The sequence below is a fragment of the Cololabis saira genome, chromosome 12 (genome assembly GCF_033807715.1).
Source record: "Cololabis saira isolate AMF1-May2022 chromosome 12, fColSai1.1, whole genome shotgun sequence".
In the NCBI taxonomy this organism is placed as follows: Eukaryota; Metazoa; Chordata; class Actinopteri; order Beloniformes; family Belonidae; genus Cololabis; species Cololabis saira.
In genome coordinates this window covers 25,444,645-25,467,750 of record NC_084598.1, presented here as the reverse complement: position 1 = coordinate 25,467,750, position 23,106 = coordinate 25,444,645, and the positions used below count along the sequence as shown (strand labels likewise).

The 23,106-nt window shown below is 38.8% G+C and overlaps 1 protein-coding gene across 4 annotated transcripts in view; it reads left to right on the top strand.

Moving 5' to 3' along the window:
• Positions 1–19,566, top strand: part of b4galnt1a (beta-1,4-N-acetyl-galactosaminyl transferase 1a) — a 47,449-nt gene extending 27,883 nt beyond the window's left edge. For all 4 annotated transcript variants that reach the window (XM_061736162.1, XM_061736159.1, XM_061736163.1 and 1 more), the window contains exons 2-11: positions 3,488–3,821; positions 3,906–4,088; positions 4,927–5,033; positions 5,164–5,201; positions 5,284–5,464; positions 13,927–14,019; positions 14,108–14,295; positions 14,396–14,536; positions 15,202–15,439; positions 15,563–19,566. In XM_061736162.1, the coding sequence (XP_061592146.1) occupies positions 3,613–3,821; positions 3,906–4,088; positions 4,927–5,033; positions 5,164–5,201; positions 5,284–5,464; positions 13,927–14,019; positions 14,108–14,295; positions 14,396–14,536; positions 15,202–15,439; positions 15,563–15,777 (1,593 nt within the window). In that variant the 5' untranslated portion in view covers positions 3,488–3,612 and the 3' untranslated portion in view covers positions 15,778–19,566. The remainder of the gene's footprint in view (positions 1–3,487; positions 3,822–3,905; positions 4,089–4,926; positions 5,034–5,163; positions 5,202–5,283; positions 5,465–13,926; positions 14,020–14,107; positions 14,296–14,395; positions 14,537–15,201; positions 15,440–15,562) is intronic.
• The last annotated feature ends 3,540 nt before the right edge of the window (positions 19,567–23,106 follow it).

The following is a 23,106-nucleotide window of genomic DNA, read 5'->3' as shown; positions in this document are numbered from 1 at the left end:
AATTTTAAAAAAACATCGGCTGTGAGCTGGAGATAGTCCTGTCAAAAGTTGAGGCCTTGAAAAAATAATTTATTTGGGGCATTTCTTCCGATTTAAAGGAGACCTATAATGGCATTTAATGTATATTTTAAACAGGCCTTGAATGTCTTAAAAACAATCAATGTCTCTTTTTACCGCTTCTAACCTCTTTTCTGTGAGTGATCCTGAGGGGAGGGGATGCTATGATAATGAGGCTCTGTGCTGATTGGCTGCTTGAATGACGTGTAGCAGGGGAGGGAACAAAGCCTTGCTCCGGCCAGAAGAGCCGGCTGCGTACACAAAGCGTGTCCCATGCCAGGGAGCTTCGGCGACAAAATAAATTCCATTGCTTTATTTTTTTTGTATTGGACTGTCCTAACTGGCCGCAAGTTTAACGGTTTCAGTGTGGACAGAGAGCGTCCGATGCCACGCAGCTCGACGTGATAGTCGGACGCTCGCATTCAGTTACACGGTAAACGGATCTTAAAGCCTGATTTACGGTTCTGCGTTAAATCGACGCGTACCCTACGCCGTAGGCTCTGCGTTGGTGTAACGTGGAACCATAAATCAGCCTTTAGTTACCTGACTGTGTCACCTCGTCTTCACACAGGAAGATTTAATTGAATTCTAAACACGTACACCACAGTTCTTTACTCCAATTCCTCAAGACAAATGAATCATGTTAACTGTAAAGAAATCACAACACTAAATGTTCAGAAATGGCAACTTTATTGTTAAAGAAATAAAAGAATATAAGTTGTATATAAATAACATGTATGCACTATTGCTGGCTCAAGGAAGGACCGTGCATTTCTTCTGAAGGTGTCGTTGAACAGCTTCAGGTGCATTGCTTGGAAGATCTGAAACCATAAACAGAAGAAAAATGTATTATTAATAGAGCTCCGGTGTAACCTAACGAGTGAGTGGCTCCGTTAGGGAACACCGGGGCCACGGTGAGCAGCTCCGGCAGCTCCGTTAGCAGCTCCGGTGCTCCGGAGCTAAGCTAAATACTTAGCCCATGCAAAGATCATACTTGTAGACAAATATAAATATCGTAAAAAAAATAACGTCACTTACCGCTGACTTGTGTGCAGTTGCCGGGTCCGTGCTGTTGCTACTGATCCTTTTCTGAGGGTAAATGTCGATGCAAAAACTGTCCCTCGTTGTTCAAACAGTCACCGCTTCCAAACAATGGCGGAGCTCCAGCCGGCGGAGTTGGTTGTGGGAGTGGTTTCAGCAGCAGAGGCCGAACCTCTGCGCCTATGGTGACGTCACCATAGGCGCAGATTCTGAACGGCTCGTAGAAGTCACATGACACTGGAAGATTCAGCCGGGCGGGGTGAACAGACCCTGCAGAATTCGGTTGCTTTTCATCTTCTGTGTGTTGGCAGGGTGAGGGGAGACCACTTTATATATGTTAAAACAAGAAAAAACTTGTTTTTCATAATAGGTCCCCTTTAACCTCGAGGAGCAAGAAGAAGTTCCGGTACTTCCAACCTGAAAACACTACCTATGAATTTGCATGGCTCGTTGCCATTGTCTCTTTGGGTTTGATAGTGGGAGCGTGTAGTGAGACAGCGTGAGCAGGGCATGATCCACGCACCCAGCCAATCATCATCGCATTTGCAACGGTGTCATTACATTACCCAAAACTTGACACTGCACTTCATTCAACCAAATTATAGTAACCCGTCACCTACATTTGTCAATAACGACGTTGCAACGATGGGAAAAGTAATTCATTAGATTACTTGTTACTGAAAAAAGTAAGGCCGTTAGTAACACCGTTATACTCTAATGCCGTTAATACCAACACTGCTCATCGGCCACTTTATTAGGTACACTTTGCTCTATTGGACTGAGATCTGGTGACTGTGGAGGCCATTTGATTAGTGAACTCATTGTCATGTTCAAGAAACCAGTCTGAGATGATTAACGCTTTATGACATGGCTCATTATCCTGCTGGAAGTAGCTATCAGAATATGGGTACGATGTGGTCATAAAGGGATGGACATGGTCAGCAACAGTACTCAGGTGGGCTGTGGCATTGACACGATGCTCAGTTGGTACTAATGGGCCCAAAGTGTCCCAGGAAAATATCCCCCACACCATAACACCACCACCACCAGCCTGAACCATTGATACAAGGCAGGATGGATTCATGCTTTCATGTTGTTGACGCCAAATTCTGACCCTACCATCCATAAATTGAAACTTATCAGACCAGGCAACATTTTTCCAATTTTCTGTTATCCAATTTTGGTGAGCCTGTTGAATTGTAGCCTCAGTTTCCTGTTCCTATCTGACAGGAGTGGCACCCGGTGTGGTGTTCTGGTTGTAACAAGTGGTTATTTGAGTTACTGTTGCTTTTCTATCAGCTCGAACCGGTCTGGCCATTCTCCTCTGACCTCTGGCATCAACAAGGCATTTGCGCCCACAGAACTGCCACTCACTGGATATTTTCTCTTTTTCAGACCATCCTCCTCAAACCCTAAAGATAGTTGTACGTGAAAATCCCAGTAGATCAGCAGTTTTTGAAATACTCAGACCAGCCTGTCTGGCACCAACAACCATGCCACGTTCAAAATCACTTAAGGGGTAGGTGGCTCAGTTAGAGCGTTTGCCCATGAACCTGAAGGTCAGTGGTTCAAGCCCTAGTTCCTTCAATTTCCACCAAAGTGTCCTTGGGCAAGACACTGAATACCCAGTTGTCAGGTGAGCACTGTTGTATGGCAGCTCCGCAGACAACTGGTGTGTGAATGTGTGTCGATTTCTACAGTGTAAAGCACTTTAGGGCTAGAGGAGTACAACTGGAAAGCGCTATATAAGTATAAGCCTTTTTTTTTTAACTTAAAACTTTTTTAACTTAAATCACCTTTCTTCCCCATTCAGATGCTCTGTTTTAACTGCATCAGATCATCTTGACCATGTTTACATGCCTAAATGCATCCAGTTGCTGCCATGTGATTTGCTGATTAGAAATTTGCATTAACAAGCAGTTGGACAGGTATACATAATAATAGCTGACACCTGAAGTTAGTGTGAGGTTGGAACAACATTGTATTCCAACATTTGATTATAATTGGATGATGGTTGCTTGCCAACACTACATAATTAGTTATATTATGTTGTCTGACTTTGCAACCCGTATTCAACCAAGGGCCGACTTTCAACATTGCTGTGTCAGCTCCAACAGTCAGTCAAGCATAGCGGCTTCGTCGCTTACCAAAGTCAACTACAACATTTTGACAGATTTGGTTAGAGGTCAGTAAGCACAACAAAATTCATACATAAGGCGCACCTGATTATAGGGCGCACCGCTGATTTTTGAGAACATTTAAGGATTTTAAGTGCGCTTTTGGTGCGTAAAATATGGTACTTCAAATTCAGTATCTTTTAACATGTATTGTACATAATAATAGATTTATTACATGTGTAAGCTAACTTCATGTGTTTGTGCCTCCACAGGCCTTTAAGGACTTCTATAAAGGACTGAAAAGTCTTGCCAGATGTCAACCTGTCAGTAAGTTTGTGGACCACAAGGCCTCTGTCGCTTGTCTTTTTGCCTTGCATGAAATTCAGACTTTTTCAAGATGGGCAGCATCTATAAGAAATCCCTGAAACTCTTTATGGTTGCTGGACTGCTGTTGGTATTTTATTTTTGGAGACCTTGGAGCTGCTCAGGAGTTGACATACAGCCAAGAAGAGCGGACCCAATACAGACACTCCTCGATGGGAAAACTGGCAAAATCCTCGGAGCTTATCCTGACATTCCCTACCACATAAAGGAGGAAGTGGCAAGGTTTGTTATTTAGCTGATTGACTAAATTCCAATCTAAGTTGAGTTTTAATGTTACTAACCAATCCTGCACAACTTCTGACGCAGTCGTTTAGCTCAAAACACATGTGTTTGCTTGGCTGATGAGGAAACCTTCCATGTGCCTTTCTCTGATCTACTCTTTCCACGGGTGGGGGCCAACAACCTTGCTCATGCATTCCTGCAAAACAACCCACATTCTGAGAAAATAAAGAACCATAGAGCTCAGGAGTACAACAGCTTTCAGAGAAGGTAAAGTTGACCATTCATCACTGGCTGGCCTTGTGTTGCCACTCACTTAGTTCACACCAAAGGAATTCTTCCAGATGTTGCCCCCGAACTAAATTAAGCACATAATTGTTGCTTCCTCTAAAAACAACATTAAGAATAAATAAATATACTTTTTTCTTTGTAGATTGTCTTTTGGTACGTCATGTAAGTTTAAAAGAAGCTAGTAGAATAATTGGTTTAACATTACAAGATTGTGTTTGTGGTATACTACAGTTTGTATTTAATTTGACCTTTTAGATGTCATGCAGTGTAAAGTTTTTATATCAATCATAGCTGTCCATTAATATGTCCCCAGAACGTAGCTAGTTGCTAAATGTGTGCGATTCTGATACAAATTGGTGGATATGAAAGGATCTGATTGTTCTCCAGACAGGCAGTTTAGAAGTGACTGAATTCACTTTAAATTATCTGCAGCAAAAAATATGTTCAATGAATTAACATTATCAAGACAAAATGGGACACTTGAGGATGAGTTTAAGTAAATTTACATGACAGAATAATCTGAGACAAAGGTCAAGTGCACACAAGAAGCATCAAATGCATTTTCCTTTTGTTTCCTTTCAGACTTCTTGTAATCAAATGTCATTGTAAATACATTATAAAAACACATTGAATAAATGAATTAAATCATAGTATAACACCTAGAAGGCTACTTTTCTTTTTCAAATTACGCACAGAATAACTCAAGATTGTGTAATATTCCAAACTGAACAAGTGAAATTGGTTTGTCTTGTCTTCAAAAGTTTGGATTTTTTTATTTTTAAAATAATTACTGTCATGTTCCTCATATGTCTATAAGATCTTACAGTCCAGCAGATGTTCTCATTGTGGCTGAGGCCAACAGTCCCCTTCAGTATCCCACACAAGGTGTCAAGGTGCAACCCCTCAGAACTATCATCATTCCTGGTAATGACATGTTACCATGACATAATATTAACAATGATAATAACAATAATGTATACATTTCATCTTTTAGTTATTGTCCTAATGTACCCATCCCTCTTTTGGTCCACTGATAACTGCTCGGTTTCTATAGGTTTGGGTCTGAAACAGAAAAAAAGATCAGAGTACATGGTAATTTCTTCATTTTAAGATTTTCATTATAGTTTACTTTTTTCTTTCTCTCTAAAGATGTTTTTTCCCCTCCCCAAATCAGGTATATTTGAATGCAACACTGGGTACTTTTGATGTCGCTGCCACAGTGGATAAAGTCTCCATAAAAGGATTGAGGGAGAAGAAGATGACACTTTCAAGTCCTCAACTGACCGCTCTGAACCGGCAGCTGCAGTTTGTCACCTATACGAGCACCGTGTTCCATCCCAGGACGGCAGATTCAAGTAATCATGTAGATACTTACTATGCTGATACAAATTGTAGATTGTCATCTGTACATTGGGGCAAAAAAAGTATTTAGCCAGCCACCAATTGTGGAAGTTATCCCACTTAAAAAGATGAGAGAGGCCTGTAATTGTCATCATAAGTACACTTCAACTATGAGGTAAACAGGTAACGGGTAAATTCCTGGGTAAGATAAGTATTTGCTCACCTGACTCCAGACAATGTTGACGCTGCCATGTTTAAGGGCTGGAATGCCGATAGGAAACCATAACGGAGGAAATAACTCAGTCACAAACATCCACTTCGTTTGACTGGCATATGCCGCTGCTCTCACACATGGAGCCGGCAAGCCGAAGTCATTTATTGACAATCACAAATCAAAAACACCTGTGTGACTCCGCCCACTTCCGTTTAGTGTGGTCAATACAAGAACATAAACAAAAACATCCAACACCCCCACTTGTTCTTAGGTTGCCAGCACATATCAAATAACAGCCATCATTTCAAACACCAAAAATGAAACATACAAATTTAGCCATTCTGGCTTTGGTTACAGATTTTGTGAAAATGTCTGCCAAAATGTCTGCCACCATATGTGCAGATGTCTGCCACCATAAGTGCAGATCTGATAAAGTGATACCTGATATCAATGTGTTTACATCGCTGACGACAGACAGGGTCTTTAGAAAGTGCGATCGTGCCTTGATTGTCCTCATAAACTGTCACAGGTGCATATTTACAGTGATTGTCCATCTCATTCATCAAATTTACAAGATACAAGCTTTCCTGTGTTGTTGCAGCTAAAGCCATGTATTCTGCTTCACATGTGGATAGAGCAACAGTGTGTTGTTTCTTACTCTTCCAGGAAATAATGGGTCCTGTCTTAGATAAACTGAAACAGTAACCAGTCATACTACGTCTGTCGTTCTGGTCTGCCGCCCAGTCTGCATCACTGTATGCAAGAAGTTTTAGATTCTCATCACTTTTCTTGAAAGACATTTCCTGGTCCACAGTACCTTTCAGATACCTCAACACATGTTTTGCAGCAACCCAGTGTTGTTCTTTGGGTTCAGACAAATATTGTGACAGTTTACTGACAATAAAACTCAGGTCTGGCCTTGTACAGGTCATTACATAGATTAAACTGCCAACCATCATACGGTATCTTTTTGGTTCAACAAGTTCACCTTCATCATCAAATTTCAGTTTACATTCACATGGGGTACACCTCGTTTTACAGTGAGTCATGTCAAATCTCTCCAATAACTTTGCAATGCATCTTTTCTGGTTCATCTTTATTTCACCTCCCTTCTGTGTGAAATCAATTCCTAGAAAGTGCTTAAGTTTTCCAAGATCTTTCATTTTAAACTTTGCTCCCAACATTTTCTTCACACTCTTAAGTATCTGATCATCACTCGCTGCAATAATGAGGTCATCAACCCAAATGATCAATATTACCCGTCCATTTTCTGTTTGTTTGTTATAAACACAGTAATCAACTGAATTCTGAACAAAACCATTTTCTGTGAGATAATCATGAAGCATTTTGTTCCAGTTTCTTCCTGACTGTTTAAGACCATAAAGAGATTTATTAAGTCTAAAGACTAATTTCTCACCAGTATCTGACTTGACTTCAAATCCTTCTGGTTGTTCTACAAACACTTCACAATCGATCGGGGCATGAAGGTATGCAGTCTTTACATCCATCTGATGTAGTTCTAAATCATACTGCGCTGCAAGCTGCATTAAGCTACGTACAGATGTCATATCAGCAGTAGGAGAAAAAGTTTCTTTAAAATCAATGCCAGCAACTTGACTGTAGCCTTTTGCCACGTATCTAGCTTTGTAAATAGTTTCTACAGGACTTTCCTTTACAGCATAAACCCACCTGCCCCCCACTGCATGTTTGCCCTCAGGTAAGGTGGTTAAGGTAAAGGTGTCATTCTCCTGCAAAGAACCCATTTCCTCCTTCATAGCTTTAGCCCATAATTCTGATTTTGAGGAGCTCATTGCTTCCTTCATTGTGTGGGGGACACCACATGCAACTCTATAGCAATAGTCAATAGTCATTTCCTGATCCTCGACACATTTTACCTCATGAGAAGAATCTGTATAGTACTGAGGAGTTCTCCTCTCTCTCTTTGGGTAACGTGTAATATGACTGCTTTCTCCCCCATCTGTGCTCACATTTGTGTCACTGGTCTCAGCCTTTATTTCTTGTGGAGCTATTTGCACCAGGTCAGATTTTGGTAACTCCATGCCAACTCTCTCTCTAGCCAAAACATGCTCCTCTATTTCTTCATCTGTCTGAGTATAGCATTCATTAGCTTTCTTTGTGATGAACTTCACCAGCCTGTTTTTCAGTATTCTTCCTGTGTCTGGATAAAAGACAAGATATGCAGGACTGTTTTTATCATAACCTACAAAAATCCCTTTGTCACAGCGTGCATCCAGCTTTTTCTTATCATGCTTGTAGGCATAGCATTCTGACCCAAAAATTCTCATTTGAGAGAGATCAGGCTTCTTTCCAGTTAACACAGTGTATGGAGTTTGCTTGAGCCGTCTGTTGTAACACCGATTACGAATAATTGCAGCAGCCTGAACTGCATAAGTCCACAACTCTTTTGGTAAATGACTCTCAATTAACATGCACCGGGCCATCTCAAATAAAGTCCTCCAACTTCTTTCAGCTGTCCCATTCTGATGGGGGGAATGAGGGGCTGATCTTTCATGTCTAATGGAATTTCTGCTGAGCAGTGACTGAAAATCACATGATGTAAATTCAGTTCCATTATCTGATCTTAAAGTTTTAATTTTACCATAAGGTGCAACATCAGCAATGAACTTTTCTGTACCTTTAACAGCATCACTCTTGGCTTTTAAGAAATAAGTAAAGATGGCACCAGAATAGTCATCAGTAAACGCTAAAGCATATCTAAACCCATCTTTAGCTACAGGCTGTACTGGTCCAGCCAGGTCTGCATGTACTAGTCCTAGAACACCCTTTGCTTTTTCATCCGGTTCTCGGTTTCTGCTCTGTGCAAATTTTCCTTGAATACACACTTCACATTTCATTTCAGACTTTTCAGATTTGTTCTTAATTTTCATACCCTTTGCAACACTCTCCAGACTCAACACATCATCATAATTACAATGGCCTAAAATTTCATGCCACGTCTGGATGTCATAGCAACCATTGCAAACATCACCTAGGTCCTTAACTGTTTTCAGATAAAACAGTCTGTCAGACACATGAATGTCAAAAGCTGCACCATTTTTGTGAATGAGTCTGTTCTGACCTTCTTTGAAGATTACCGTTGCTCCCTGGGCAGTTGCCGCTTTGACGGAGAATATGTCCTGCGTAAACGACGGGACATACAGCGCATCCGTCAGCAGCACATCCACAACTCTCCCGTTGATGTCTGCCAGATGAAACTTGGCAGTACCCCTTTTCTCCGCAACTCCACTGGTTTTCACCCCATCAGCCAACTCCAGAACATGACTCTGTGGCTTGAAGCTTGCGTCGAAAAACTCAAATCTGGTGATGTCAGTCACGATGTGCCTTGTTGCGCCAGAATCCACCATAAGGCCCCTCTCCATCCTGCAGACAGGAGCGCCCTGGTCCACCATGAAAGCGAAGGTGTGGTCCTCTCCGTCCACTGCTTGTTTGGCTTTATCTTGCTTCTTCCGTCTGCAGTTTGCATCTCGATGCCCGGAACTCCTGCAGAAACTGCACCAGCGTCTCTGATCTCTGCGCATCTCCGTGCTTTTTGCGCAGTCCCGCGCCATGTGTCCTTTCAGGCCGCAGGAGTAACAGGTGATTGAGCTGACATCAGCTCTTCTCCTCTCACCAATTTTCATCACATTGTCCTCAGTTGAGCAGACAGCCGCAAATTTCTCCGTGCTTTCATAACTTCTCAACTTGGTCTTGAACTCCGCAAAGGTTAAAGTCTCATCACTTTGCGTAACGTGCACAGAGAATGGCTTAAACGCCTCTGGCAGGCCCTTTAAAATCATGGCAGTCAGTAATCCATCGCTCAGAGTCTCTCCTGCATTTCGCAGTGCAGTGATCGCCGTCTCTGCGCGGATAATGTAGTCCGTAACACTCTCGTTGACGGCCTTCTGAAGAGATGTCAGTTCAGTGTACAAACTTATGACGCGCGGCTTCCCCGCGCCGGCATAATGATCTCTCAGGATTTTTAATGCTTTCCTGCCATCATCAGCAGCGTCTCTCATCACCAGGGACAAACTTTTGTCATCCAGGAACTGGATTAATTCAGCATACACCTGCTCATTCTTGTCGGCGTCCTCCTCCGCGTTCTCGTCACCGTCTCCAGGTGGTTCACCCAATATCGTGCTCTTGAGATCAATCAGGCGCAGGTGCGCCAGGAATTTCGTCTCCCATAACTCGTAGTTCTTTTCATCTCCGTCGAAACACAAACGATTCCATCGGCTTCCAAAGTCCTTTCTGGGCCCATAACCTGTTGACGCTGCCATGTTTAAGGGCTGGAATGCCGATAGGAAACCATAACGGAGGAAATAACTCAGTCACAAACATCCACTTCGTTTGAGTGGCATATGCCGCTGCTCTCACACATGGAGCCGGCAAGCCGAAGTCATTTATTGACAATCACAAATCAAAAACACCTGTGTGACTCCGCCCACTTCCGTTTAGTGTGGTCAATACAAGAACATAAACAAAAACATCCAACAAGCTTCCTGTTTTGTAACATAACTGACTTTCAGTTTTATTCTAGTTAGAGACAAACAAACTCCATAAACTTATCTACAGTCAGCTTACTTTCCTTCACAACCTAAAAGCACATTTTTTGACACATGTGAAAAAAGATATCAAAATAAATAATACTAGATGCAACCTGCTGGAAAACATACTCAAATCTTGTTGTGCAGTGATACTCTTGTGCTTTTAACAGTTTATCTGGGCAGTTTGCAAAGTTTCCATGTGCAGCAATTGTAGTCAACTATGGTAATTGCATAATGCATACCAACAGGCAAACAGAGGTCTACAAAAACTAATATCATCAAACATAATAGAGAGTGCTCCTAAAATATAAATGCAACTTTATCTTATCATGAAAGAAAATCAAACAAATACCATTTTTAAATCTTTACTAAAAACATTCCTTTTTAGAAAAGCTTTTATTGTGGTGTGAATATTGTTATTAATTTTAGACTTGGTTATTGCTGTCTTATGTTCTTATCCACTATGCACTGTATTTTTATCTTGATGTATTTTATTCTTCTTGGGAAGCACTTTGTAACTTTGTTAGGAAAGGTGCTATAGAAATAAAGTTTATTATTATTATATTATTTTGGTTACAGTACACATAACACATATAACATTTCAGACTTTCCTGTGGCACCCATTGGATCCCAATTGGGAAATGGGGAAGATGGGAGAATGTTTTTCTGCATGTTCCTTTTTTGTTGCCATATTTCAATGATGTTGTATTTGTAGCTTGAACCCCACCATAAACCTTTCCTTTTTCCATTTTGAGGGTGGAACATGTATTCTCCAACATGTAAATCTCAAGCGCAGTATTAATCCATTGCTCAGTGTTTGGTGGGTTTTCCTTCAGCCATCTTCTTGTAATAGCTTCATTACTTGATGCCAATAGGATTCCAAGTAGTTTCCTGCCATTAATGTGCAAATATTCATAATTTTCATCACTCATGGTTACAAACGCCAAAGGAATGTCAACTCCAAAAGCATTCTTCACATGTTTGTGGACCTTTTCACAGTAGGCTCTATTAACCGGACAATTCCAAAAGATATGTACACAGTTGGTTCCATCAGTCCCACAAAGTCTCCAACAAACATCACCTTGGTGTAATTTCTGAAAATTATCTTGCAACTCCACACTGAGATCAATGTGTTAATTTCTCTTTTCTACTTCCTCTTGGTCTGTTCTCTTTTGTTCATATTATAAGCTGAATGCAGCTTCTCCATGTCTGGTTCTGACTCTGGGAACTGATTAAAAAAAATGGATCCAGATGACGTGAGGCGTCTGGAAAGTTCATACTGGGTCAGGAGGTCACCAATGTAGTTTGGTCCTAAACCATTCAGAGGTTTATAGACCAGCATCAGAACTTTAAAGTCTATCCTCTGATGGACAGGCAACCAGGGTAAAAACCTCAGAGCTGGACTGTTGTGGTCCTCTTTATTGGTCTTAGTGAAGACTAAAGCAGCAATATCCTGAATGAGCTGCAGTTGTCTGACTGATTGTTTAGTTGGACCTTTAAAGATGCTGTTACAATAGTCAAGCCTACCAAAGATGAATGCGTGGACTAGTTTTTCCAAGTCCTGTTGAGACATCAGATTTTTATTTTTATTTTTCAAATGTAGGTCTGAGTCCATCACTACACCCAGATTTCTGGCCTGGTTGGTAGTTTTTAGGTGTTTAGATTGAAGCTCTGTGGTGACCAGTAGTTGTGGCACATCCAGTCATTAATCGCCTCAATGCATTTACCAAAGAGATTGTAAAACTTTTGTAATTCACTTATTTAAGCTGCGAGTCCTCTGATCTGCAAATTGATTTCAAGAATGTTTTCTACGTGGGGCCATTTTTAGTTTATCTGTCAAGGCAGTCATTATTTGAAAGGCTGTCACAGTTGTCCCTTCTACATCTTTCCATCCAGCTGTGTATGTTGGAGAACATTTGGAGACCAGCAGTGCTTCATAGTATTCTCTTAAGCAAGAAAGGTTAATTCCACCTTTTGCTTTTCAGCTGCAAGCTTTTGTATTTTATCTTAGCCTTCTCGTCCTGCCATAAGTATCTTGATATTCATTTCTCATTCTAAAACTTGTATGGATGGAATTTCAGCTGGCAAGCATTGAAAGAGATAAAGAAAGTGGAAAAACACTATCATCAAGGCTATGTTCAGGAACAGAATGGCATGCAGTCTTTTGTATATTTGATCATATGTTTGCATTTTAGGGCCCAAAGATGACCTCATACACCCTTAAAAAGTCACAAGGCAGTGTGATACCCAAATATCTGATAGACTCTGCTTCCCACTTCTAGTTGTACAGGCTGTTATTTTGCCTCTGATCACCACCGAGTGCATTCAGGAGTACTGGCAGCGTTATGTCTTCATTGTTGTTATGATCTACAAGTTAAGTACAATTTGACCTCCATTTTTATTTTTTCTTTAACTATTGGATTACTCGAAATATTTCAATTCAGCTTTCAGAGAGTCAGTCTAACCTGAATTAAAGTTTTGTGCTGGCCTTGGCACATACATCTGTCCTTTCATTTACATATATTTGAATCTGTCATGTACTGTTGTAAAGTACAGTACTGTGCAAAGTCTAGGGAAACCCCTATATATCAAAGTTGAAATGAGATCCATGTTTATTTTCCTATTTAAGATACAGAGAATAAACAAACCTGGCTCTCTTAAGCATAAATAAAAACGAATCCTGATTATCTCTTCTAACATCTGTCCTTTGTGGGTTTTTTTGTTTTGAGCATTTCTCAGCCCTGTTTTATGTAAATAGCTTTAGGTCAAACAGTATTGGTTACACTGTACTGAGTGATGGGAAGGTGTGAGCGACCGGGTCGTCACCTCGTTTCAGTACGTGATCAGCCTGGATTTTGTTTAGAGGACTTGGAATGAGGAAGAAGCAGTTTGATGGTTTTTACAAAAAGTAGTTTTATTGCCAACCAAACAGTCCATAAACAGTGCACAGATCACCAAACTGAGGGTGGGAAAATAAACCAAACCAATAACAAAAACAGAATAACCAGTTTGTACGTTTAGCATGGTTGCTGCTCCCTCCAGCAGGCCAACAGACCTACCCTCATTCCACCTGAGACTGGAGTGCAGGCACCCTTAAATAGTGCCAACCTTAAATACCGTCAATTAGGACAAACTAATACAAAGGCGGATTTCAAACAAAATGCTAAATTAAACTGAACCTATTATCAGACCCCTACAATAATATAACAAAAAAAAAATAAAATAGAAAATTTCCAACATCCAATAAGTTTCCCCTTTTTTGTTATTTCCAAAAATTGACCTTAAAACCATTATCCTAACACTCCACCCCCCTACCTACTATGGCCTGCACCTCCTACTCTCATTCAGGTGACCAACCACACCTGGTGCTGCGCCAGGTGTGCTGCACATGGTGCAGCACCAAGGAGCGATTAACCTGACCCGGTAGAGTAGCAAGTGCGTGTACACAAATATGTTTAACAAAACAAAAAAAAAACACAAAAATGGAACAGAATGTAAATGAAGATGAAAAAGTGGGTTATCAAACACTAACCCCACCAATAACACCTTCATGCAGTGGTGAGAAGGGAAGTATCACCTTGTCACAGAAGGGTATGCTTTAACTTTCCTGTATTCACACGTCAAATTGCCAGGTTTATCTTTTAAAATAACAAGAAAAGAGAAGTTAATGAGCCTCACCTTTCATTTCATCCAACAGTTCAGTTTGGAACCGAAGGCTACAAGTCATTTTTCACTATTAAAGTTGAACAAAAGAAGATTCCAAAACTATACAACTCTGGATACAGTGATGGTTTGTAAGCATTTATTTTACACCATTAAGAGGTTTATTTGATGCAGAATGTATGAAGCTCATTGTTTGTTTTTCTGTTTCCAATCAGAGTACAACATTACTGCACTGGTTACCATTGCCACCAAGACCTTTCTACGCTATAACAAACTCGAAGATCTCATCAAGAGCATACGGCAATATTATCCAAATGTCACTATAGTTATAGCGGATGATAATGAACACCCTCAGCGAGTGACTGGTCCTCGTATTGAACATTACATTATGCCCTATGGAAAGGTGAAGAGGTTTGAGTGTTTCTCTGTAATGTCCTGCATAACGATTTATCCAACCATACAATTAAAGATAAATCAAATTTAACTTTAACCGTATACTACAGGGTTGGTTTGCAGGAAGAAACCTAGCCGTGTCTCAAGTCGCTACTAAGTACGTGCTCTGGGTGGATGATGACTTCATCTTCACATCAAACACCAAGCTGGAAAAGATGGTGGACATCTTAGAGAGGACAACTCTAGATCTTGTAAGATGCATATCAAATTATGATAAAAATGTTTGACACAATCACACTGAATGTGGTTACTTTCTACTTGACTAGTACTCCTCCTCATCTTTTTTGAACCATTCAGATGATGGTAAAAGGCATGTGTGCCTGTCTTGATAAATTCTACCCAAATATGTTAAATCCCATTCTTTATAGCATACAATTGTAATGTGTATGATATGAATTAAAAAAATAACAAAAAAACAGTTAATTGCAGGAATGGCGTCGACAGTTCTCAGAAGCAATATCAGCTCTGAGGGACAGAATGTTGAATCCTTAAGACTTTCTAACATTTAATTGCGTGTGTGTGTGGACCCATCTCCTGTTTCTTCTTTAATCGCAAACACCGATCTCTCATGGCTGTAACCCTTTCAAGCATGATATATAAAATAACACACAGAAACCCATTTTTAAGTTTTTGTTATATATTCACATTTTTAATACCCCAGTTTTGTTCTTAACAGTTTTAAGGGTTTTTTCTTTACATTTTATTTTTTAATTGTGAAAAACAAGACTTTTTATTGCTTTAACTATGAGATGATGCAGAGGCCTTCAGAAATGAATGTATTATTATGATCCACATGGCATTATAGAGTTAAATGTCATAGTCATTATTTCCAATTGTACTGCTTGGCTCTTTTCAGGTTGGCGGTGCAGTGAGGGAGGTAACGGGTTACACAGCCACATACCGTCATACCCTTTCAGTGGAGGAAGGGGGAGAGGATGGAGATTGTTTACACATCCGACGCGGATATCACCACGTCATCGAAGGATTTCCAAATTGTGTGGTAGCAGATGGCGTCATCAACTTTTTCATGGCGCGAACACATAAAATGCTGGAGGTTGGCTTTGATCCTCGGCTTTCACGAAGCGGACATCTAGGTTTGTAGTCATTGTCGCCAACATTTTCTATATCAAGCAGTTACAGTATTCTGATGAGTTCTTTTGATATAAAAGTGAATATAAAGATTTTGCAAAATGAATTTTGCTTTGTCGCTCCTGCAGAGTTTTTTGTTGATGCTCTGGGTTCCCTCCACATTGGCTCCTGTGATGATGTCATTATAAACCACGCATCAAAGATCCACCTGCCCTGGAGTAAAACGGGCACAGAAAAAGCATATGACAAGTTCAGATACTCCAAATCCAATGGGGGTATGAAGCTTGTTGAAGAAATCTTTTATTTCAAAAACAGATTCAAGTGCACGACAAGTCCAAGATAACTGGCCTTTTTATTATTATGAATGAAAACAGAAAATGTATATTCTCAGGTATGTGAGGACTACAGGAATGTATATATATATTTTTTTACAATTTTCTTATTGCCAAAACAATTGAATCCTTGAATTTTGGACATGTAAAATATACATCAAACAAATTAAATGTATTTTTGTTTAATTAGTATCACATTGCTTTTTTATAGCAATTTTTAACGCACTTTTTTTACCCATTTTTTAAAAGTGGGTAAAATGTGTTTTATATTTACCATTTGTCACACCTTCCTACACATTACATTTCATCTTTAAATTTGTTTAATTTGCATTATGGTGTTGCTTAACTGACTATAGTAGGTTTCTTTGTGATATTATATTACAGTTAACATCAATGCAATTATGTGGACAAAAGCCACCAAAGTAGTCCTATGTTAGTTTAAAATCACATTTACTGAATTGCAGGTTTAACTACGTGACACTTGATATATGAAACAATACACAGCAGATTTCTCTTTTTTTTTATTTATTGTATTCTTCAGAATATTTTTCTTTTTAATTTGTATAAATCTTTTTTTTTTTTTTTTTGTCATTTTGATTCTGGGGTGTGTCCAGCGGTCTTGGACGAGTATGTATCAAATATGTGGCGTCTGGCAACAAGGGGGTTAAATATCGTTAATTTGTTTGTTCCTGTTCTCTGTAAGAATGATGTTTGTGAGGTTCTGGTTTTCTGTCTTTAATGGGGTTGATATCAGCGATTGAATCGTTTAGCAAAATTAAGTGGAGTATTGCAGTTGTATCTTTTTTATTTTTCAAGGTTTGTTTTGTCACACACAGTATGTACACATACAACTGCAGTACAACACTGCCAAATGTATGAAAAAGAGGGAGGAAAAAGTAAAGGGGGGGAGAGTGGGGGGGTGGGTTATATACGTCCTTGTCAATACAATATATAAAGAATACAGCTAATATAAATGTCTACATAAACACTGCACTGTACATGTAGCTGCTGTCTGTCTCCACCAGAATCCCATATAGCCTAAGGGGGATGTAATTCAGATCCAGAGAGAGTAGAGAAAAATACCACCTGTGGTCTGTCAGTAAAAAGGTTTTGGACCCAGGAGCAGAGTTAAGTTGTTCAGCCCCAGATCGCTAAACTTGGTAAGCAGTCTATAGGGTACCGTGTCGTTAAATGCAGAGCTTTAGTCAGTGAACTGTTTTGTGAGTTTAACTTAATTTGAAATATTGATTTTATTCCTACCCATTTATAGGAATTTGTTTGAGTGTGCCTTTGAATTGTATTGCTGAAATATTTTGTAGATTGACCAATAATGCTACCATCTGAGTGTAAGTAGGGGAATGTTACCATTTGTATATAAGCAGTGGGGTTTTGGCTTTAGGGGCTAAAAGGCTTAAAATTATGCAAAAATTAGACTTTGGTGGATTTCATTTGATGTCGAGGATGCATGGTGTGGCAGGTATGAGTTTCTCAGAGTCAATAATTCCAGCTGACATGGACCATCAACACTTCGAAACTCATCACCAAAGTACAACAGAGTCTTTTTCAGAAAGCTGAAGAAAACCAAGCTCTCACAGAAGCTGATTGTCAACTTTTACAGAAACGCCGTCTAGAACGTCCTCATTAGCTCCACCATTGTGTGTTATGGTTGCCACAGAGCTGCAGAGCTCAAAAGGGTCCAGTGGTCTGTGTGGTCCCACCAGGACATAACTGGGCTGGAACTCTCACTGCTTTTTTTCCTTTTCTAGTTTATTTTTTTGATTTGGGCGACTGAGGAAGCCAACTTACAGCGCCAGCAGAGATGAGAATCATTCAGGTCACGCACTGTTTGAACCGCTCCCTTCTGGTTCAGGCCTTAAAGAGCTGTAACTGCCATCCAACCTCACTGACACAATACACCTATCTCAAATTAAAGATAAGACTATTATTCCTGCCAGACTTGTGTAGATCTTAATGGCAAAGTGGTGGTGATTGAATCATCTTCATTTGAGCAGAGAAATATCTAAAACATGCTGGACAGTGGGTCCTGAAGACCTCTGCCTGTAAACTAACTGTACTTCTATTTCATATTTTCAGCATTAAAAAAATGAAGGAAATTAAAATTAAAACTCAAGTTAATGTTCAGGTTTTGTAAAAATATTTAGAAAGCCCTGACAATTCCCACAATATGAATAACGGTGTGGTGTTCTGTTTTATGCTATGCTAAAAGTTGCTATTTACGTTACATTCAGTAGATGTTTTTATCCAAAGTATCTTCCCACACAGAGGATATGATCAAGCCACAGTAGAATTAGAAAAATTAGATTTAGAAAAGCTTTATTTGTCACAGAGCCAGCGTCCTGGCACAGTGAAATTACGGCCAGTACAACCCATCAAGAGAACAGAAAAAAGACAAAACAGATGACAACTTATGACATGGGTACACTTTTAGCTGAAAAAGGATGACCCTGGGAAAGAGGCATATTAACACTGTGTATAAATACACAGTCTGAAAGTGCAAAAAACACCTCAGCACCAGAAAAGCAAATACTGAATGAATGAATGGAAAAAAATGTATTGGTCACCACCAAGCATGAACACTTAGGTCACAACTAAAGGGGCAGGGCTGAAGCCTCGGCTTATGAATGCCCCCCCTTCTTACATTATAAATATAAATAAATACAACAAATGAATAATAGCTAACAACAACAAAAAACATATGCACATTTACATGCATACCTATCTACTTACATACGTACACATATATCCATACATGTACATACATACTGTATATACAAGCTCATTACATATCCACATGTACACTACACATGCATACACTTACATACATGCATGTATCTGTACACACATATGTTAAAAAAAGGATTATTTAAATTATTATAAAAATAATACTCGATGTACCCATCCTTTTGTTTCCTTTCTTTATGCCATCATTCCATTACCCGGGAACAAGTCTGTACTTATCCATCATCATGTCTTTATAAATTTTTTTAAAATTCAACACATTTTTGCTATATTTTAATTCTTCCGGTAATGCATTCCATAACCTCACGCCACAGACAGAAATGCACCTACTTTTCGCAGCTCTATTCCAGATTGGTTGTTTCCAGTTGAATTGGCCTTTCTGGCTTTAAACATAAACAAAGCTGTATTCTGATCTACCAGGTCCATGAATTTGAGTGCCTTTGACTTGATGAATAATAAATTGGTGTGATCATAAAAACCAACATTATTCACCATTCGTATTGCTCTTTTTTTGTATTGTGCAAACTGTCTGTAGTGTGGTCTTGCAGGCATTACCCCAGATTTCAACACAGTAACTCAAGTAAGGTAGAATAAGGGTGCAGTATAGAGTATTCATAGATCTGAAGTTAAAAAAATGTCTGACTTTGCTCAATACTCTGATACTTCTGGAAATTTTTTATCTTACCTGGCTTACCTGTGGTTTCCAACTGAATTTATGGTCTATTATTATCCCCAAGAAAGTGTTCTCATATACTCTTTCTAAATCAACTTTTTCTATTCTTAAAACTACCTGAGTTGTTAAATGTGTTTTACAGTTTCAAAAAGTAATAAATTTGGTTTTGTTTAATTTAAGGATAATTTGTTGATATCACACCACATTTTCAGTTTACCTAGTTCAACTGTCACCTTCCCCATTAGTCTGTAAACAATCATCTGAACAGAAGACAGTTGTATCATCTGCAAAAATTATACATTTCAAAATGTTCGACACTTTACAGACGTCATTTATGTACATAATAAATAATTTTGGTCCAACTATCGACCCATGTGGCACTCCACATGTGATGTTTGCTGGCATGGACATAGCATCCTCCTCCACCTGAACATAGTGGTTTCTATGTCTAATGTAGCTCTTCAGCCATTCCAGTCCCACCCCTCTGACTCCATACCTTTCCATCTTTTCCAAAATAATATCATGGTCTATTGTATCGAATGCTTTCTTCAGATCTATGAAAACCCCCACTGCAATACTCATAACTAATACTCATATTATAACAACATCATAAGGAAGACTTGCATGTGTGGAGGCCCAGACCATTCATGTGGGCACTGCGGCCTTCATGGCGCAGTTCTCCAACCTGGTAGCTGTGTTAGGAGGGGTGATACAAGGGAGCCAGGCAAGGCGTTGAATAATGAGGGAGGTGTATTTATCATTATGTGCATGTGTGTGTGTTTGTATGGTAAGTCTCTTAACTATGCCCCCAGATCTACTCCTCAGCCATTGTCCTTGATGTTATCAAGTATTCATCCAGGGAGATTCTAAAGTCAGATTGTAGTATCAACAATTGCATATGGGTCAGGCCAACTCCTGTAATTTTCTATCTGCCTAAAAGTCTCTCTGATTCATCTTGATGGCGACTCCAAACAGACAAATTTATGGTCATAGTAACATAGTTGATTTCTTCACACCAAGCTGCTACCTATTGAAGATTCAGTCTTCTCAGCCTGGTACAGGTCTACAGTTTTGTTTCTCACGTCCTTTGACATCTCCTTGGTCTTGGCCATAGTGGAGTTTGGAGTGTGACTGTTTGAGGTTGTGGACAGGTGTCTTTTATACTGATAACGAGTTAAAACAGGTGCCATTAATACAGGTAACGAGTGGACGACAGAGGAGTCTCTGAAAGAAGAAGTTACAGGTCTGTGAAAGCCAGAAATCCTGCTTGTTTGTAGGTGACCAAATACTTATTTTACCCAGAAATGTACCAATGAATTCAGTAAAAATTCTACAATGTGATTTCCCCCCCATTCTTTGTGTGTGTGTGTGTGTGTGTGTGTGTGTGTGTGTGTGTGTGTGTGTGTGTGTGTGTGTGTGTGTGTGTGTGTGTGTGTGTATATGTGTGTATATATATACAGTATATATATAATATATATATATATGGGTCAAAGACGTATAAGGTTTTCAAAGTAGGAAAAAAATGAAACAGCAATTACAATTCCCTAAAATACTTTTTTATGTTCATTGGAGTGTCACCTATGTCCCTATATTAGTTATTTTCAAGAATAAATCAATAATTCATTTTTATTGTGATTCACATGAATGTACCCTGGTAAAATGTCATTCAGTATAACGCCAAGTGTTTTTTCAAACAATTTAATTTTATGCCCATTTTTTCATAATCACAAGGTTTTATATCCATGCTTAGACTGGCAGAAATATATCTACCCAGAAAAAATGACACTATTTTATTTTTAATAACAAATATTTGATGCATCATGGGTACAACTCAAAATTCGTTGAAGGTTTTCTACAAAAACGTCCTGCCTTGCACTGAAAATCATGTAAAAATCTATGAAAATATCTTTCACTTCATCCTTTGAGATTTGTTTTTGTCTTTCTGAGTCAACAAAACAAAGTTATTGTATTTTAATATAAATTACTGGTGTGATACTGAATGACAATATTTTGTTACCCTGAATGACACATCTCAGTCCGGCCCACAAATATTGATTAAATGTGATTTCTTCAGCAATAACAATCATTATTCTATGAACTATTATTAGTAGCAGCATTATTATTTTTTCTTTTAGCTACTTTTTGTTTTACATTTTGTAAAACATAGGATGAGATGTTTAAAATGTGCAGGCAGAGAGAGAGAGAAAGAGAGAGAGAAATGACACATGCGCCACACACATAAAGGATATAGGTTTTACTATGCAATATATTTTAACAGACACATGAGGAACACTTTCATTCACAGGATTTCATAGGACAAAGCATTAATTTAAAAACATTCCATTAACATAGTGTAAAAACTGTTGTTTTCCTTAAAATCATTATGAAACAATGGATTTCTTTTTCAAAATGATATCATGACATTCATCAGGCATTTGAAAGAAAATGCGTAAAAAGTAATTCAACCAACATTAAAACAAAACATTTCTGCATTCTGAACATCAGAATATTAACAAATCCATTTTCTGAACATCAGATGGAACTCATCTATGTTCTCAAACTGAACTCATCATTCAATAAGATCTTTAAAACGTGGATTGCTTGTGTATGTTTTCAGCATCTGATTGCGTCATTATATAGATCGGTGGATGATCAGGATTGCCATCCTTCCCCCTCTTTCTTCTCTGATAGCTAAAAAACAAAAATGTAATAGTTATGACTGGCACAGAAAAGGATTCACATCCATTAAATGTTATTAGTTGTTTATTAATAGTAGGCTATAAAATGATAAAAAGTTTAAAAGTTAAATCAACTCCCTCTTCCATTCTCTCAAACATTTTTTGTTACTATTTCATTGCTAATGTCAATAATAATCACTTTACTAGGATTTGGTCTATGGCAACACTTTATGTTGCATTAAGTTGCATTATTACACAATTATTGCACGATAGTTAACGTTGTAATTAACGTAAAATGGTACTGGTAAATTTCTATCCAATGCAAGTACACAAATGCAATCTATAATTCATAATTAACCTAACCCAAAGGTGTGTGTGTGTGTGTGTGTGTGTGTGTGTGTGTGTGTGTGTGTGTGTGTGTGTGTGTGTGTGTGTGTGTGTGTGTGTGTGTGTGTGTGTGTGTGTGTGTGTGTGTGTGTGTGTGTGTGTGTGTGTGTAATATTATATTAACTGATATAATCCATCAGTCATACCTTAACTGCAGCGCAATAAAATATTAACTACAGTGTAATAGTGCAACTTAATTTTAAGTGTTATCCACCCAGCTTTATATCCCAGTACTGTATATCCTATTCTGTTGCTGACACCATATAACCACGAAAACAAAACCTTACTCTTCTTCTGGCTAGTCTTTCCTCCCTAGCAACTGGATCTGCATTGATCTTTTGTCTGTGCCGTGCAGCCCTCTCCTTATTAGACAATGGCATCTACAGTATAAAGATAATGTCTTGAAATACCTTAAAATGCCATAAGAATAGTTTAAAACAATACTATTCAGTATCAATACAACAATAAAATATGAATTGCATGATAATATGTTGTGAAAACATGGGATAATAAAGCTACTGTCATTCAGCATAACGGGTGACATTGTGGTATAACATGAAACTTTTGTTGTGCTGAAGGACAAAAGCGCGACACTGAAAGACAGATTTCATACATAAACATATTTAACAGGCAGTTCCTTGGCCACCTATATAATGTAATGCTCTTAACCTGTAAAGATTATCCTTACTTTTCATGTTTAATGTAGGTATTTATAAAACAATAACATTAAAAGTATGTTTTCTGTGTTGTACTGAAGGACATACTTTTTTGTTCCAAAGGTTACAAGAGGGAGAAAAGGGGAAATCCTCCAATATTTCAAAGAGATTTACTCACCTCATCAC